General features: G+C 47.6%; 1 protein-coding gene across 2 annotated transcripts in view; it reads left to right on the top strand.

Annotated features, from left to right (window-relative positions):
- Positions 1 to 17,314, top strand: part of cdh4 (cadherin 4, type 1, R-cadherin (retinal)) — a 174,911-nt gene that overhangs the window by 107,032 nt on the left and 50,565 nt on the right. For both annotated transcript variants that reach the window (XM_084026410.1, XM_084026411.1), the window contains exons 4-5: positions 3,863 to 4,089; positions 9,950 to 10,132. In XM_084026410.1, coding sequence (XP_083882536.1) covers positions 3,863 to 4,089; positions 9,950 to 10,132 — 410 coding nt within the window. The remainder of the gene's footprint in view (positions 1 to 3,862; positions 4,090 to 9,949; positions 10,133 to 17,314) is intronic.

The following is a 17,314-nucleotide window of genomic DNA, read 5'->3' as shown; positions in this document are numbered from 1 at the left end:
GCGTGGGTGGAAGGACGGGTGAATATGGCGTGGGGGGAGGGGAGGGGGAGGTGTGGGTGGAAGGACGGATGAATATGGCGTGGGTGGAGGGGCAGGTCGAGGTGTGGGTGGAAGGACAGGTGAACACGGCGTGAGTGGAGGGGTGGGGGAGGCGTGGGTGGAAGGACGGGTGAACACGGCGTGGGTGGAGGGGTGGGGGAGGCGTGGGTGGAAGGACAGGTGAACACGGCGTGAGTGGAGGGGTGGGGGAGGCGTGGGTGGAAGGACAGGTGAACACGGCGTGGGTGGAGGGGTGGGAAAGGTCGGTGTGGGTGGAAGGACGGCTGAACACGGCGTGGGAAGGTGTGGGTGGAAGGACGGGTGAGGTGTGGGTGGAAGGACGGGTGAACACGGCGTGGGCGGAGGGATGGCGGAGGCGTGGGTAGAGGGGTGGGGGAGGTGTGGGTGGAGGGAGGGCGGAGGCGTGCTGCGTGTGGCGGTGCACAGTTACTGCTTGTTATCTACGTTATGGCCATATTCATGTTGTGTTATTTCATGTAATTCTGCCCTCTGCCACTAGGGGGCTGTTTAGCTCTGTGGCTAAGTCGACCTCAGGTTAGCCATTTAACTCTGAGGAAACGCAGACACGGGTGTTGTGGATTTTTCGATTGTGCCGATGTGTTTTTGTAGTTTTGTAGTTTTGAGGTGGTGAGCGATCCGGTTTGTTGTTTTGGTTCCATGTATTAGGAGTGAAAGTTGTTGCCGCTGTATGATATATGAAGGATAATTAACCTGCGAGATAATCGTAACATTACTGAACTCTGGGCGCACGCTTAAATCGAATCCGCCGTATTCGCAACCAGTACTAGTCCGTACATGCACAGTGTGTCAACATCCAACAGCAGCTTTGGCTCCCTCTAGGGTATCATGCTTGATCTGCAAGCAGGAAGCGTCAAGGAGCTTTAGCATCCCCCCTCCCTCCCTCCCTCCCTCTGTGTGCGTGTGCACGGCGAGGACTCGGTGGTCGGCGGTCACGGCTGCTCGCCCGCTCTCTGTTTTAGCCGCTAGTCGCTCTGTTGGACAGCATGTTCTCTGCCGTACGCGTCCAGAGAGGAGCAGCCAAGCAGAATGACACCAGCCTCAGCAGCCTGCCAAACACTGTGTGGATGGCAGGACGCACTAAAGTACACACACACACACAGAAGCTCACACAGGGACACACACTTTTCTTGAAGAGCAGAATGCAAACACACACTTGAGTTGACTGGTGTGTGTGTGTGTGTGTGTGTGTGTGTGTGTGTGTGTGTGTTTCCAGGGGAAAACACATCGATACACTCGTAGACTAAGAAGGTTATTGACATCATAGATCTGGAGGCAGAAGGCTGTTACCATAACCAGCAAGGCACAAAATTGTCCCCGCTTTTATAGAGTTTAAACTGTTGGAGTGCTGAGATGGCAGTTTGAGGCAACAGATGCATGCTGGGTAAACAAGGCCACCCAGTGTGGTGTCGTGTACTGGAGGTCTGCAGCTCATGATAATTTTCAGCACCGATTCATCTGCTGTGTTTGCAGATTAATGTTAGGAAATAGTGAAAGGTGCCATTTTAAACTCATAATATTCAGCTTATAATATTACATACAGACAGACGGATCTCTGAGCTGTTGAGAACATTTTAAAGATGAGTCACACACACTCAACCCTTTAACATTCGTAGACGGACGGCTGGTCAGTGGAGACATCTGGCAGTCCTTCGTCAGCCGGAGTCTCTCAGCAGGTGATGAAGACGAGTCCGGGCGCTATCGATTGAACCTGCAGTCAAAATATGTCTGCCATTATTAATTGATGAAGGAGTGCGGGCTTACTGACCCTCAGGGGTTTGAAGCCTCAGCTTTGTTTATTCAGCTCACGTTTTTTTCCATTATGATGTGACAGCAATGGAAACTCTGCTTTGCTACTTTTTCACATTAAATCTGAGGCGTTTTTTTTTTTTTTTTTTTCTCTGAAAATGGATTCAATTCCAGTTTTTTTCTAAATATATTTTGTAATTTACCTTCATCTGTTGAGTCAAAGTCATTCCTTTAACAATGCAGCACATAAACACGTGTGTTACCACGCCAACCGGCAGCACGCCGGACGACGGGGCCGACCCTCGTTTTTTCACATTAAATCTGAGGCGTTTTTCTTTTCTTTTTGCTCTGAAAATGGATTCAATTCCATTTTTTTTTCTAAATATATTTTGTAATTTACCTTCGTCTGTTGAGTGAAAGTCATTCCTTTAACAATGCAGCACATAAACACGTGTGTTACCACGCCAACCGGCAGCACGCCGGACGACGGGGCCGACCTGCGGAGACCTCGTCGGTTTTACTGTGGAGTTAACATCCAAATGGATGCACCAGCGGGGGAGAGGCATTCTCAAACTAGCTGTTGTTTGAATTAACTCCCACACACACACACACACACACACACACGTGTCCTTAAGCCCCGCTTCTCCAGCTGCACCACAAGAGACCTGTCTAAGTGACAACAATTAGCCCGCTCAGTTCGAGCTAATTGAAGTCATTTACATAATACATGCCTGCCATCACAATTCATCTGTGGACTATTCAAGCAGGTCTGTGTCATATTGTCACAACCTTATGTTAGACCCCTCCCCCCCCCCGCCGCCACCGCCCGCCGCCGCCCGCCTTGATAAATGATCCCCAAAGTAAAGCAATCACTTAACATAAAGCTCATCACTCGCATTAGGATGGCATTTTTTAAAATATGTATTTATTTTAAATGAAAATATGGAATGCCGACAGATGCACACATTGTCAAAAGCGTGCGCCCGATACGGCCGCAATTACTCAGAGGTGGGAAACAAGCCGCCTCGTTTGCGTGCGGCGGCGATCCCCGTGCTTTATTAGCCTGCTGTTTGGGGAGCTTGTTTTTGACAGGAAGCTGGGCAATAAATTAAAGAGATGGCTTGATAAAAAAGCTTTCCGTGCTGAATTCTTTACGCTGGATTTTTGAAAAATCACGCTGTCATCGCTCATAACAGGCGATCTGTTCCCAGGGTGATTTATGAAATCAATTTGTCTTGTTATCAGCAGAGAGTTCTGGCGAGATGACATCATTTCGGAGCACATGCTATTCAACTTGGAAGGCTGAGGCAGACGAGGGATGGTGTGTGTGTTCACATAATGGACGCGTTAAAAACCAACAAATCAGTCATTCGCGGCGCTGCAACATGCTATGAATCATGGGATAATGAGGCATTGAGTGTTGATTAAATCTTGGAAACGAAAAAGAAAGGCTTTTCCAAATCGCCGTGCAGGAGACTGTTGGTTTCCCCTGCTTGTTTTGTGCGGTGTAATGGCACATTCATGTCAGCTGTCACTGGAGAATCTGCACTGATGCACTCAGCAGCCCGACGGCGTCCCTCCGGCCGTCGCTCTGTGGCTCTCATGTGGAGCGGAAAGGCTGCAAACACCCCCTATACCCAAACCATCCATCCATACTGCTCATACAGACACATACGCTACATTACTCTGAGAGCAGTGTGTGTGTGTGTGTCCTCACAGCTCCCTTTCTCTTGCCTCAGCCGAGCCCAACCCTCCAAATGTCATTCAAGACTGAGCTCGCAAAGCATGGAGCGCCATCGGCCCGGTCAGCCTCATGTGCTCTAGTCCTTCTCTTCACGCTCTCCCCGGAGACACTGAGGCAAACGCCGTTTGGAAATAGAATAGAAAAGAATAATCAGAAACAGATTAGCAGTTTGTTACGTCATTGACGGATGCAGGTTGTTCTTAAAGACGTGTGGAGGATTTGAACGGATGTCGCTGTGCTGCTCTCTAACTCTCTAATCTCTCCCCTTCCTTCCTCCGTCTGTCTCTGCAGTGAAGTTCGAGGACTGCAAGCGCAGCAGGGAGGTGGGCTTCGTCAGCAGCGACCCCAGCTTCGGCGTGAGGTCCGACGGCTCGGTGTACGCCGAGCAGGAGCTGGCCAACCTGTCGGAGCCCGTCCAGTTCATGGTGACGGCCCGGGGGCTCCACGACCCGCACATCTGGGAGACCACCGTGAAGCTGGCGCTGGCCGGGCATCCGCATCCTTTGGCCCTGACCAAGGTAAGGAGGGTGAAGACACTCAGAGACGGGGCCGCTGCCATTGTTCCCTCGTGTTTATCACTGAAATGCTACTTCTTGACCATTGCTGTAACGCTGACTTCCCACCCTAAAGGCGGGTCCACACCGGACCGAAAATCGGCGTCTTTGAGAGAGTCGGCGTTCGTGACATGAGTCTCCTTGGTGTGATCGCTCGAATCGGCCCACGTCGGCGTTCATTTCAGCCGATTCAAATGTGTAATCCGCCATTCGAGTCGGCCATATTAAGTAGCCCGACTTCATTTACCGACGCGAGTCGGGCAGTCGGTGCGGTGTGGACCCGCCTTAACACAACTCCAGAGGTGGAAGGTGAAGTAACGTTTGAACATTGTGATGGTATCGTGTTAAACTGCTAAAGGGTAAAACGGACTCTTAAGCTCTTTACCAGACAAGCCGGGATTCACACACATTCACATACATAGGCAAGGCAACTTTATTTGTATAGCAGCTTTTTATACACAAGGCAGACTCAAAGTGCTTCACATCGTAACATGTCATACAATAAAGTGAAAAAATAGAAGAATTAAAAGAAAATAAAGGCAAAATTAACGGTGCAGGTGTTAAAAGATTTAGCAGAAAGCTAAGGTGAACATAAAAGTTTTCAGTCTAGTTTTAAAAGTGGTCTGAGTCTTATGCTTATTCCAGCTATCCGTTGCCTAGTGACTAAATGATGCTACATTCATCCCCTGCTGGCAGCTCATCGGCAGCAATAAACATTCATTCTCAATTTGGGGTCCAGTATCCTGCACGATCGTGCACTTCCACATGGCGACCGCAGGGCACGTGCCTAGGCCCACTGACCTTTAGTGGACGACCGTTCTACCTCCTGAGCCGCAGCTTTTATTGTGTCGTCGTGTTCCGATATCTTAGATCCTTTCATTCTTCTTGCTTTTCATGAGCAAAGAACAGATTGAATAAAACCTTTGGGACCTCTAGTATTAGAGAAGGTATTTCAATGTTCCAGATCGAACACACCATTGAAACGACTCCACTAATGGTTATTACAGATCTTTGTGTGATTTTCAACTTCAAGTTACTCGCAAGTGTTGAGTGCTAAACCTCAGTGTATTTGATAAAAACATTTGAAAAGGGATTTAATTTTGATAAGAGGATTTGAAAAACTGGATTTGGATTCAATCAAATAGCTATTAAAGCCCAACGCCAGGTTGTTTGTCTGATTAGATGCGCTTGGTTGTTTGCTGGAGAGACCGTGAGGCAGCTTCCTGATAAAGGAGCTGATCAGAAACGTGTGTTTCCATCTCTTCGACTGGATGTTACAACACGCTGCCCACGCCGTTGGATGTGACAAGCAGAGACATGGCCCTATTTGCTGCCAAGGCTCTTTCAGCTAACGGAGACTGTAAAACCCAAACGTATAGCCCCCGTTACCAACTCCCACCACCGGGCTGCACTTTGTTGAGCGACAAACCCATTATCATTTTTCCTGCACTACTTGTTGAACGCCATAGGGCTTAATGTTCAGTCATGTTTCTAATCATGACAAAAAAGCCAGAGAGTGGTGTAGCTAAAGCAATTGCAGAGTGGGGATTAAAATTCTGCCCACTCCTGGCAGTGCAATAATGGAGACTGGGAAATAATTGACATTGATTGAGCTAATGTTCCACTCTGGCGGAGTCTGCGAGGACCAGGTGATGTCGTTTTCGGCGTATAATTATGTTCCCCATATCATGGAGCTGGAGAAAGATTCAATAATTGAACAAGAAATACATTTGTTTTCTCTAATCGCGTGGAAATGTGAAAGGCAGCGCTTGTGCGTGCGGTACAGTATGCATTCCCGCCGCCGCCGCGGCTGTTTACACGCGTTCCTGTCACCGTTTCCCTCAGATGCTATAAATAGGTTGCGACAGCAGAATTTACGTCCCAATCTCCCGGTACGCCCCGAGGAGGAATAAAAGCTGAAAACCTGCTTCATCAAGAGCATAGTCATTAAAAATGTAATTATTGAAGTGTAGTATGTGCTGCGGGATAATGTGAGGCAGGAACACGGGTGAAGGAATGCCTGTTAAGGAACCCAAAACACACTTTGCATGGTGGTTAATCTTCACGATGCAACGCTACTATTTCTGATGGACCCGCGTTGTTAAAGCTGCATAGACTTTGAGGAATTGAGTGAAACACTGAGTGACAACCTCCATGAGGCAGAAAAACCTCCCTTTGAAACAGTTTGTCCTCGCTGACATCTACTATTAATGACTCGCAGCTGTCCCTTCATTTGACGGAGAATAGTTGGAGAGTCTTTTTGGATCTGCAGACAAAGGTTTTGATCCGTCCTGCTCCCTGCTGCTGGAAGACGGCGGCGTTGTGTTGGAAGAATCGTAGCTTAGCGTGTAAAAGATTCCACTGAATATTTAGATGATTTGGGTGGTTTCTAGTGTTCTTTCCTTTTCCAGCTCTGCAAACACCGACAGACGTCAGCGGTTGTTCTGAAAGTCATTTGTTATTTTAGAAAAGAGGTTATCATGACCGCATCACCTAGAGTCACTGCAACCGCCATCCAACAGAAGGACGACACCACCTCTCCTCAGTGATTACAGGCAGCTCAGATAGCAGTCTGTATAGAGGTGTCAGACTCGTGGCTCGGGGGCCAATCGCGGCCTCCGGAAACCATATGTTGCGTCCCCCTACCTGAAATCAAATCTTGGTGTTTTCTTCACTTTATCTGCGTGAGTCGTTGCCCCGTGCTTTTTGTATTTTTTAACACTTGTGGGCTAGCATAGCTCAGGTAGCTGACAACACGAATTAGCACCGTTGGTCACTTGTACCGTAATTCCTGGACTATTGAGCGCACCTGAATGTAGTACATAGTAGATAGTAGGAGGAAGTAAGAGAAGCCTATGTTCTGAAGAACCGTTCATGTTCTGAATTGTAACGATTGAGAAGATTGGATCGGTTGTACTTTTTTTGTACTTGATGCGGCCCAGCCTCAGCCAGACTCCACCTCCAGCAGCAAAAGTGTAGAAGCTCCAACCTTCAGTGGCTTCTTCCTCTTGCTGTGCTCGCCTTCTTCAATCTCTGAGAGAGAGAGAGAGAGAGAGAGCACTAATTTGCTTTTAAAGCTGTCTTCCTCTCTCGCTGATGCAGTTTCAGCGGCGTACATTAGCGTACTTGGAATGTGCTCCATGATCAAAGAGCTCATTCCAGTATTTAATTTTGTGTACAATCCGGCAGCGGTTGAAGTGTGGAGCATCTTTGACCTGAGAGGCCTCTCCGCTGTGTCTACGCTCTCAGGCAGGTAGGGCCTCTCGTCGAGTGCTCTCCACCTCGTACTGATTTCATGGCGCTTTGCTTTGACTTCTCAGCCAGCTTAGAGGCCATCAGTGACGCACCGCCGGATCCGGAGTCTGCTTATTTGAATTTTTACCGCATTCTCCCCCCGGCAGCCTCACCTGTTCAAGGTAGATTACAAAGAGGGGTCGGCAGCAGGGTGGAACGTAGGACCCTGGGGGTCAGAAAGCAACCCCCGGCAGGGTGGTGTGCTTTAACTTTGTGATTATAGGCTGATTATGTTGACAGCCCACACTGGAAAGCTGTACGTCTCCACAGGCAAATAGCAGCCACGAGAATTTCAATACTTTTAAATACAAAGTTGAAATGTTACTTTTCTTCTACTTTAGTTTTTTGAGGGATGATCTCATGGGAGAACATTCTCCTGCCTGAACACTAGCACTCTGTTTCTCTTTTATTTTTTTATCATAGCGAACCAGCAAAGGGAACAGACGCAATAAAGACTTAAAAAAAAAATATATATTTTAAAAAACATCAAAAAGCCCTGAATGAGACGTTTTCAGAGTGAACAGAGAATGGGAAACGATTGCACCATCGTATTGTTTTGTTCTGCCTGTTTGTCAGGCTGATAACCTCCAGATGTCTGCTCCGGGGATGGGAGGGGGGGGGAGGCCTAGAGAATGCCCCGGCAATGTGCAGCCTGCCTGGGAGCGGGACGCTGCCAGCTGGCCCCGGCTGCCTTCGGGTTGCAGGAGCCCCCATCAGGGACACACCAACGGACTCCTCGTCATATGTTCCTGCACCCAACACACCCGCACATATGCTCACCCATTTTCCTATGATTTCTCTTTTTTTATGTACGCATCAAGGCCACACACACGATTTCCCGTATGTGCACACACACACGCTGAATTCCTACACATGCATCCAGACCAAAAATAATCCCCTGAACCCTAATAAGCACCTCGCCTTCCTGGCAGAGCTCGCTCCCCTTTGTAATTCTGATATTCTCACAATGCCAACAGCCTGTCATCCGCCATGCTGCCGGGGAAGTGACAGTCACATGCAGCCGCTGATATCATCCACAAGCAGACTTACAATAAAAGACGTCTCCCTTTCATCGCCTCCGCCGTCTGTCTCCCTCAGCCTGACTGTCTCTATTCTTCACGGCTTGTTTCGGCATCATATCCCGTATATGATATGTTGGGGACCAATCGGATGCTTCAACCTTGTTACCGTCACCCCTGATGGGCTGCCGCGGTGACGTCACGGTGGAGGCGGGAGCGATGAGTCGCCATCATCTGCCACGGAGAGAGTTTTGTTAATCCTCCGTTTTAACATGATGTTTGTTTTCCCTCCGTTTGCTTCGGTTGAGCTTCTGCAAACACACACACACACACACACACATTGGCGGACAGAGACTAATTCCACCTGCCGCCCGTGGAAGGGTTTGGCAGCACCCCCGACTCCCCCGTGCCAGTTGGTACACGCCAGCGTTTCGGATGAGCGGAGCCGGAGCGAGAGTTATCTTATCTGGGAAACACATCTGGTCCCTCCTCGTCCCTCTTCCTGTCCTCTAAACATCCGCCGCCATCGTCCACGGCGTCCACGCCGTCCAATCCTCTGTGCGAAGAGTTGAAACAAAAGATGAAAAACACACGGTGGCGTACGTTGATGCGATGAACCCGCCGGCCGAGTCGCCGCAGACGCATCGCCGTGCACGCGTTTGTGCCGTGAGGCTGCCTTTTCCAGGTGGGATGAGCTTCAGGTGACAGCGACACAATGCCAGCGAGTGTGTGTGTGTGTGTGTGTGTGTGTACACGGGGTGCAAAGACAACAATAGGATTAGGTGGATTACAGCAATACAACCATTTTACACAGGAGGACACCATCAAGGATTGGGGGAGAAGAAAAAACACTCCATCTTTACACACCCTTCTAACCCTCATTCCACCGCCGAGATGAGGAACAACACAATCTCCTCTCTGCAGCTGTAGCTGGAGGGAGTCGTTGAAAAGGCTTGTGTACATTCCTGCGGAGGAGTGGCCTGTAATACCTCGGCCCTGCATGTGTCAGAGGCCACACTGCGCTGTCCTGGTCCTCTCCCCTACTGCTATTACACTGGCATTTCATCAACGCCGCTTTTATCTGACGATAGACTCCTGTTAGGGCAGGATGTCACTTTGTTTTCTGTCTACGGAGGACAGAGAAGGTCAGGAATAATAAGCAGCTGTGCAGGGATGCAGACAAAGCCCATCCACGTAGCGTGGAGGTCTCGCTCTCTTCGCCGAGGGCTCTGAGTGCGTCTCCATGCAGCTCCATTCACAAACGTTCATATTTATATTTCCTCGAGTCCGCCGCTTGCTGTCGTTCTCCCAAACGGGGTCATTGTTCGCCCGACACCCAGTTTTTCAGTTTCGATTTCAGCCGAGGAGGGAAACCTGTCATTTTACAGCACTTTACAGATTCATCTTCCCGACCTGTCACAACATAAAACGGCATTCTTGAAATGATAAACACACGCTAGTTATTCATTGCGAGATGTGGCATAATGTGACAGTGTGTTCTCTCTTTTCAGGGCGGCATTGAAGAAATGCTGTCGAGGGCCTGGGACTCGCAACCCCGAGTTATCAAGTTCTCTCGGAAACATCAGAGGGGCCCGTCTGGCAACGGGCTGAGGCGGCAGAAGAGAGACTGGGTCATCCCGCCTATCAATGTGCCCGAAAACTCCCGAGGACCCTTCCCTCACATGCTCGTCAGGGTGAGTCAGCAAACGCCTGCAGGTCTCGCGGGTCGAACCGGCCCGGGTCAAGGAGGGGAAGCCGAGTAATATCTTTTACAATCACCGTGAGGTTCTGCTCCTTTTCTATCAAACACACCCAGCGGGCTAAAAGCGCCGCTCTCGTCTCCGGTTTAAGTCATGATGCCGGGTGTCTCGTCTGCTGTGTCTCTGGGCGCCGCAGACGGAGGATAAAATAATATGCACTTCACGCTCGCTTTCAGAGAAATAGATCCCAGGATTACTCCGGAGTATTCTCTCTCAGTGGCGTTTCCAGGCCTGTTAATAAAGCCCAGGACTCCTTTTCTCATCACAATGCATCACTTTGTAGATCACACCACATATATATATATATATATATATATATATATATATGTATATATATATATAACGTTGGGCGATCATGACATTCTTATTGTTCTGAATTGGTATTTTGCTGATGCTAATGATCGTGTGCATATTACAGTTTAAAACTACAGATACTTGCAGAGTCATGACTAAAAGAAATGTGCACACACACTGTTTCTCTGCAGCCGAGCGCCAGCATGGACCTCTTTTATGAATTCCACTCAAACGTTAAGGGGAAGGTGGTCAATAGGGATTTTGTTTACAGCGTTCAGTCTTTTCCCTCTGAATTATGCAGCCAATTGTAAAGCCAGGGAAATTATCAAACAAGGCGAAATGCCAAAGCTGAATACAATACAAAGAATAAAACAATTGAGCATGCAACAGTCATTAAGAGGAACATTTCTACAACCGCAATTTAAAAAGTGCAAGCGTGGACTGCAAAACCTAATTAATTGTTATGAAACTTGTATTGTTCCATTTGCCCACCACATCACACAGAGGGGTCTCTCAGGTGTGCAGTGGTCAGGCCTGTGTAGTAGTATGGAGAAGGAATATATATATATATATAAAACACCTTTTATTCTTTTATTTATACCAGTTTGACGGTTACCATGGTTTCACTGCGTACTCGTCATTTATACATCCGGTCTCAGGACGCAGAAGGAATTAATTCTGCCCTGCAGCCAACATTCACAGTTTTCTGTCGTTCTCACAATAACAACCAAAGGCTTAACTGGACATGTATGTAGCCGTTCCTTAACCAAGCCGGGGGATAACAAGGAATATTAGAAACAAGGAAGCTCTCCATGGAGGCATCATACTCTCAGCTCTAAACCCTCCACGCCTTGAATCAGACAGACAGACAGACAGACAGACAGACATGCAGCTTTCTGCTGGCATTTCTCACACACACATAAATACATATATATATATATATATATATACACACACACACACACACACACACACACACACACACACAAAGTCCCTTGCGCCCATTTGTACAACAAGGCTTACACTCCCGGATTACGGAAATCGCCTTTTCACCACTGTGTCGGCATGAGGGCAGATTTTCAACCAAAGCATGGACACGCTCACGCTCACACACACACACACACACACACACACACACACACACACAGCAGGGCCGTGGAGTGTCAGGGGAGGCACGTAATTGTGCTGCCCTGCTGGAGAAACGGACGCTCTTTTATCCCCTTTTCACATGTCAGGTGTTAGATGGCTGGATTAAACCTCAAGGGCTTCTTTTGTGTGTGTGTGTGTGTGTGTGTGTGTGTGTGTGTGTGTGTGTGTGTGTGTGTGTGTGTGTGTGTGTGTGTGTGTGTGTGTGTGTGTGTGTGTTGTGTGTGTTGTGTGTGTGTGTGTGTGTGTGTGTGTGTGTGTGTGTGTGTGTGTGTGTGTGTGTGTGTGAGGGAGCGTTTTCCGGCTCGCTCCCAGCTATACTGTATGTGAACACAGTATAGGTGAATCTCAGCCACACCGTGGGGGATTTGACTCAAGCTGTCCCCGGCTCTCTCTCTCTCTGTCTCTCTCTCTCTCTCTCTCTCTCTCTCTCTCTCTCTGAGTGAGTGGTGGGGTGATTTCATGCTTTATCTCAGAAGTGTCCGAGAACAACCCTTTTTTCAGAGCGAACCCTTGATTTCGCTCTTCAGAAACTCTTTGAGTTCTCCCTCCACCTGCGTTTCCACACTCCAGCCTTCACACGGCCGGGTTCGCCGGGTTTAAAACAGACCAATTAACCCTCGCCGTGTAATTACCGCTCCGGCAGCATCAAACGGTGCAGGAGGAGGCGTGGCCAGAGAGGTGTGTGGCGGAGCGGCGCCGACGGCTCGTTTGATGCACAACGAGAACATTAATCCCCGGGCAAATTCAATTCCACATTCAAAAGGTCCTGATTTAATTGTAAATAATAATTCATACGCTCATAAAGCTTTCATTTATTCCTTCATTGTCATATTTATGGCGCTATCGGGGCCGTCATCATCATCATCATCACAGCTCTATAGCTCAGATTCTTCTGAAACCTGATTTCCCTTTCGAGCAGAAGAAACGCTCTCTCTCTCTCTCTCTTCCTCTCTGTGTCTCTCGCTCACACACATTCACCCACCAACAATGTAAAAGAATGCCATTCCACTGCCGGCCATTTCCCCCTTTGACGTGCAATTCAGTCATGACGAACCACAAGCGGCGCGGCTTCGATGCCATTGATTTACCATTGTGCTCGAATGGAATACAGTTTCCGAGCCCTTTCGCCGTCAAATGATTTGACGTGACAGATGTAAGTGCGGTGGCAATGGAGAGATTGAAAAACAGCCGGAGTTAAATGGATACGGAGGTGGAATGGCGAGAACCACTCCTTGTTTGAGGGACTGAGAGAGCAGGCGAAGGGGTTGGGAGATGGAAAAGGGAGAAAGGGGGACAGGCGGAGATTGGGAAGGGGAAGGAAAAGAAATAGAAACGAGTGCTGTAAATCTGTAGGGTGAGAGAGGCCAACATTAGTTTCAGGCCATTTGTGGCATTCTCATCTCAAGCGTCTCCTGCAGCAGCGACACCGGGGCCAATGAGGCACGACTGATGGAAAGCAGTCTGAATATGGGAGAGAAAAGAGCGTCCTTTCATTAAACCAGGCCTCAGAAAGTGTCTCTGACCCCGGGTTAGGACGAGGAAACAAATAAGTGACAATGGACAATCATTTCTTTTTAATAATTATGGGACTGTGCAGAAAGAGTGACTCCGTGGAGCTAAATTAAACTGTATCCGCCGTATATCACATTGTTGTGGGGAGACGAAGGACTTAAGGTGAATAGGTGAAGCGGCTTATTAAAGTGCATCTCAGTATGATTTGGTGTACCTCATTATTTCTGAATAGGCTGTTATGGCGGTGCTCATGGGTAATATAATGCAGCGCGGCGGAGTGTTGAATGTGTCACAGTCAGAACGACTGGGAGCTCCTCATTTAGAGGGATTTTATCCAAAACAAACACAATCACAGACAAATGTTCACCCGCTGCTCAAGTTAACTTTCCACATTTTGGCAGAAGAAGAAAAAAAAAAGTACATCTTACTTACAGACGGAATACTTTCTTTAATTGTGCTTCAGTGTAATGCGATGTATACTGTGTGTGTGTGTTGCACGATGTTGAAATGTCAGTACGGCAAAATGAAAAGACGGCGGGTTATTTGCTACCTCGTATCGCACACTGTGTTTCATTACGCCTCATAATGAGCTCTAACATGCTTTAAGGATCCGTTTGTTTTGTCTGCACTTTTATTGCATCCCTTGTTGTGTTGAAACACATCGCTTGTGTACACGTGTGTGTGTTTCCACCAACATATGGTCATATGGACAAAGTACGCCATCATATCACATTCAAAAGCAAGGGTTTTTATGTTAATTCAGTATTCTCCCAGATGGAAAGCACAACCTCTGAAAGCACAAACAAGAGCTGCATAGACTTCCACTCATAAAGCACATGTTCAGTAAAGTATTAGACAATAAAGGACTTCCTGAAAACCATCTCTATGAAGCTCTAACTGATGGGCCGGGTGTGGTCGTGGGTTCAACTCTGACTTCCAGCTCAAAGGCTTCAAGTCGATGTTCTTCCTCTAACTTTAAGAAGGACATTAAAAGCCAGCGTGCTCCCACTGGGACAGTAACAGGAGTTGTCAGCTGGTTAAACAGGACTTCATCCTGGCCGAGGGGAGAGTCTGGACCGTTGACCCTCATCCTGCAGCGTCGTGAACGTACAAGGACTACTGAACAAAGTACTACCGTCGTATTCACTCACTTACTTCTCAGAGCATCAGGGGTCCTGGAATGAATGTCATCTGAAGACAAGATATTGTTTTTATTAATGTATTATTATTATTTTTATTACATTTACATTTAGGGCATTTAGCAGACACTTTTGTCCAAGGCAACTTACAATAATAATATTATTTTGATTATTTTTTTTTTGTATTTTTTTATGATTATTATTTTATTATTATTATTTTTTTTTTATTTTTTTTTTATTAGTAGTATTTTATTGTTATTTTATTATTTTTATTTTATTTGTATTATTATTATTATTTTATTATTGTTATTTTTATAATTATTAATTAATTAATTATTAATTAATATTGTGTCATAGGTGGTAAACTCCTGATCCATCTATTCTATTTAACTATTAATGCCATTTGATGTTTTTGACATACATTTAAGAAAAAAAAAACAGTGATATGAGATCATTAGGAATAAATGGATGATAAAATCCTCATAACTTGGTTTGATAGAATAAAGCATCTGTGGAAACCTTGAGGATGAGGGTTGATGTCAGAACCTGTGAGATAAAAATCCAGCTCTTTAATCGCTGCAGCGGGTCGATCTTGTGGAACTGTAGTTTCTATTCCTCGCTGGTGTCACATTCCAGCCGTCCCACACATCGGCGGGTCTGTTACATAATCATTTAGCTCCATTTGAATCAAACTGCAAACACAACATTGACGCGTGAAACTGATAAACGACTCGTACTAAACTACACCGATCATTATGACTGAGCCGTTACGGTGTGAGCGACTCATTTCCACCGTCTACTGACAGCAGGTAGAGATCATCATTTCATTATCATAACCATTTCAATTTAATTCCTTATTGCATAGCAGTTCATCTGAGCCAATAAGCATCGGCCCGATCACTAACTCGTGACATCTCGACAGGTTTCAGCTCCAGCAGACGATGACGACGATGAAACGTTTGAGACTCACCATTCATGTCGTTTTTCACGGTTGCATCATTGATTTTCACTTCTACCACACCTAAAGCTTTTTATGATCCACAATTTGCACTTTTAGGGGAATCGATTGGTGAAAATGTCACTTTAGATGAAGAGTTGCTGCTCGGTCATGACATTTATCATTTATAATGTATGTATGAAAACATCAACATGTGCACAGTCTTTGGAGAAGTTTATTTTCTTCCCCTTTTAAACAAAATAGGAAAGCTGCAATAATGAATATTCCTATCAACAACGGAGTAAACGACTGTAGCTTCCTCTCGGCTCGTTTTAACTTCTCTCTCTCATTATCCTTCTTTCCTGCAGCCTTCAGCACAAACAAAAACACTTCCCTACCTGGCCCCAGAATGCTGTCCAGCATAGTGGAACAGCAATTTGGTGTATATCAAATCTGTTGAGATATTTTACACATTAAAATAAAAAAGTACCAGGTGTATTATATAAATTAGCCCCGGGCATCAGCAGATCAGTGCAGTCTCGTGAGAATTTCCCCATAAACACAAATCTCTTTGCATAAAAAGATGTGTAAGCATTAGTGTGCTTGTCTGTGCTCGTGTCTGTGCTCGTGTCTGTCCTCCTGTCTGTCCTCGTGTCTGTGCCCCTGTCTGTCCTCCTGTCTCTCCTCGTGTCTGTGCTCCTGTCTGTGCTCATGTCTGTGCTCCTGTCTGTCCTCGTGTCTGTCCTCGTGTCTGTGCCCCTGTCTGTCCTCCTGTCTCTCCTCGTGTCTGTGCTCCTGTCTGTGCTCCTGTCTGTCCTCATGTCTGTGCTTCTGTCTGTCCTCATGTCTGTGCTCCTGTCTGTCCTCATGTCTGTCCTCATGTCTGTGCTCCTGTCTGTCCTCATGTCTGTGCTCATGTCTGTCCTCATGTCTGTGCTCCTGTCTGTGCTCCTGTCTGTGCTCCTGTCTTTCCTCGTGTCTTTACTCGTGTCTGTGCTCCTGTCTGTGCTCCTGTCTGTGCTCCTGTCTGTACTCGTGTTTGTGCTAGTGTCTGTGCTCCTGTCTTTCCTCGTGTCTTTACTTGTGTCTGTGCTCCTGTCTGTACTCGTGTCTGTGCTCCTGTCTTTCCTCGTGTCTGTCCTCCTGTCTGTGCTCCTGTCTGTACTCATGTCTGTGCTCGTGTCTGTGCTCCTGTCTTTCCTCGTGTCTTTACTCGTGTCTTAACTCGTATCTGTGCTCCTGTCTGTACTCCTGTCTGTGCTCGTGTCTGTGCTCCTGTCTGTACTCGTGTCTGTGCTCCTGTCTCTCCTCGTGTCTGTGCTCGTGTCTGTCCTCGTGTCTGTGCTCCTGTCTTTACTCGTGTCTGTGCTCCTGTCTCTCCTCGTGTCTGTGCTCGTGTCTGTCCTCGTGTCTGTGATCCTGTCTTTACTCGTGTCTTTACTTGTGTCTGTGCTCATGTCTGCGCTCCTGTCTGTCCTCGTGTCTGTATTTGTGTCTGTGCTCCTGTCTGTCCTCGTGTCTGTGCTCCTGTCTTTACTCGTGTCTGTGCTCATGTCTGTGCTCCTGTCTGTGCTCGTGTCTGTGCTCCTGTCTTTCCTCGTGTCTGTGCTCGTGTCTGTGCTCGTGTCTGTCCTCCTGTCTGTACCCGTGTGTGTCTCCACCTATTGTCTGCGTGTTTGAGCGTCTGTCGTTCTCTGCCTCCCAGTCGGACAATTAGAAGGTGACAGTCCCATTAGAGCGGCCCGGTACTACAAAGGCTGAGTGCTGTCGTGAGTGACACAGAGCTCAGCCTCTCACTGAATTACTGTCAGTCTGCCCTCGTCCACTCTGACCCCCCTGGCAGCCTCCCTCCGAGCCACTCCAACCTCCCCTCCCGTCTCTCATTGGCAGCCTTGGCGGCTCCCTGAGCCAAGCGTGGCCCTCCTTTCAAGCCTGGCCTCTAACTGATTGGTTGGACCCCGCCAGCCTTAGGCGTGCCAGAAGGGCTTTCAACTGGCCTCAGGGTGCTGCTGATTGGCCGGCCTGTCAGGGCCGCATGTCCCCTGTGGGAGCGAGTGGCAGCAGCTTTTCGGCTGAAGGATGCAG

Source organism: Eutrigla gurnardus (assembly GCF_963514095.1).
Source record: "Eutrigla gurnardus genome assembly, chromosome: 2".
NCBI lineage: Eukaryota > Metazoa > Chordata > Actinopteri > Perciformes > Triglidae > Eutrigla > Eutrigla gurnardus.
The sequence above is the reverse complement of the archived record's forward strand: the minus strand, read 5'-3'. Positions and strand labels throughout refer to the sequence as shown.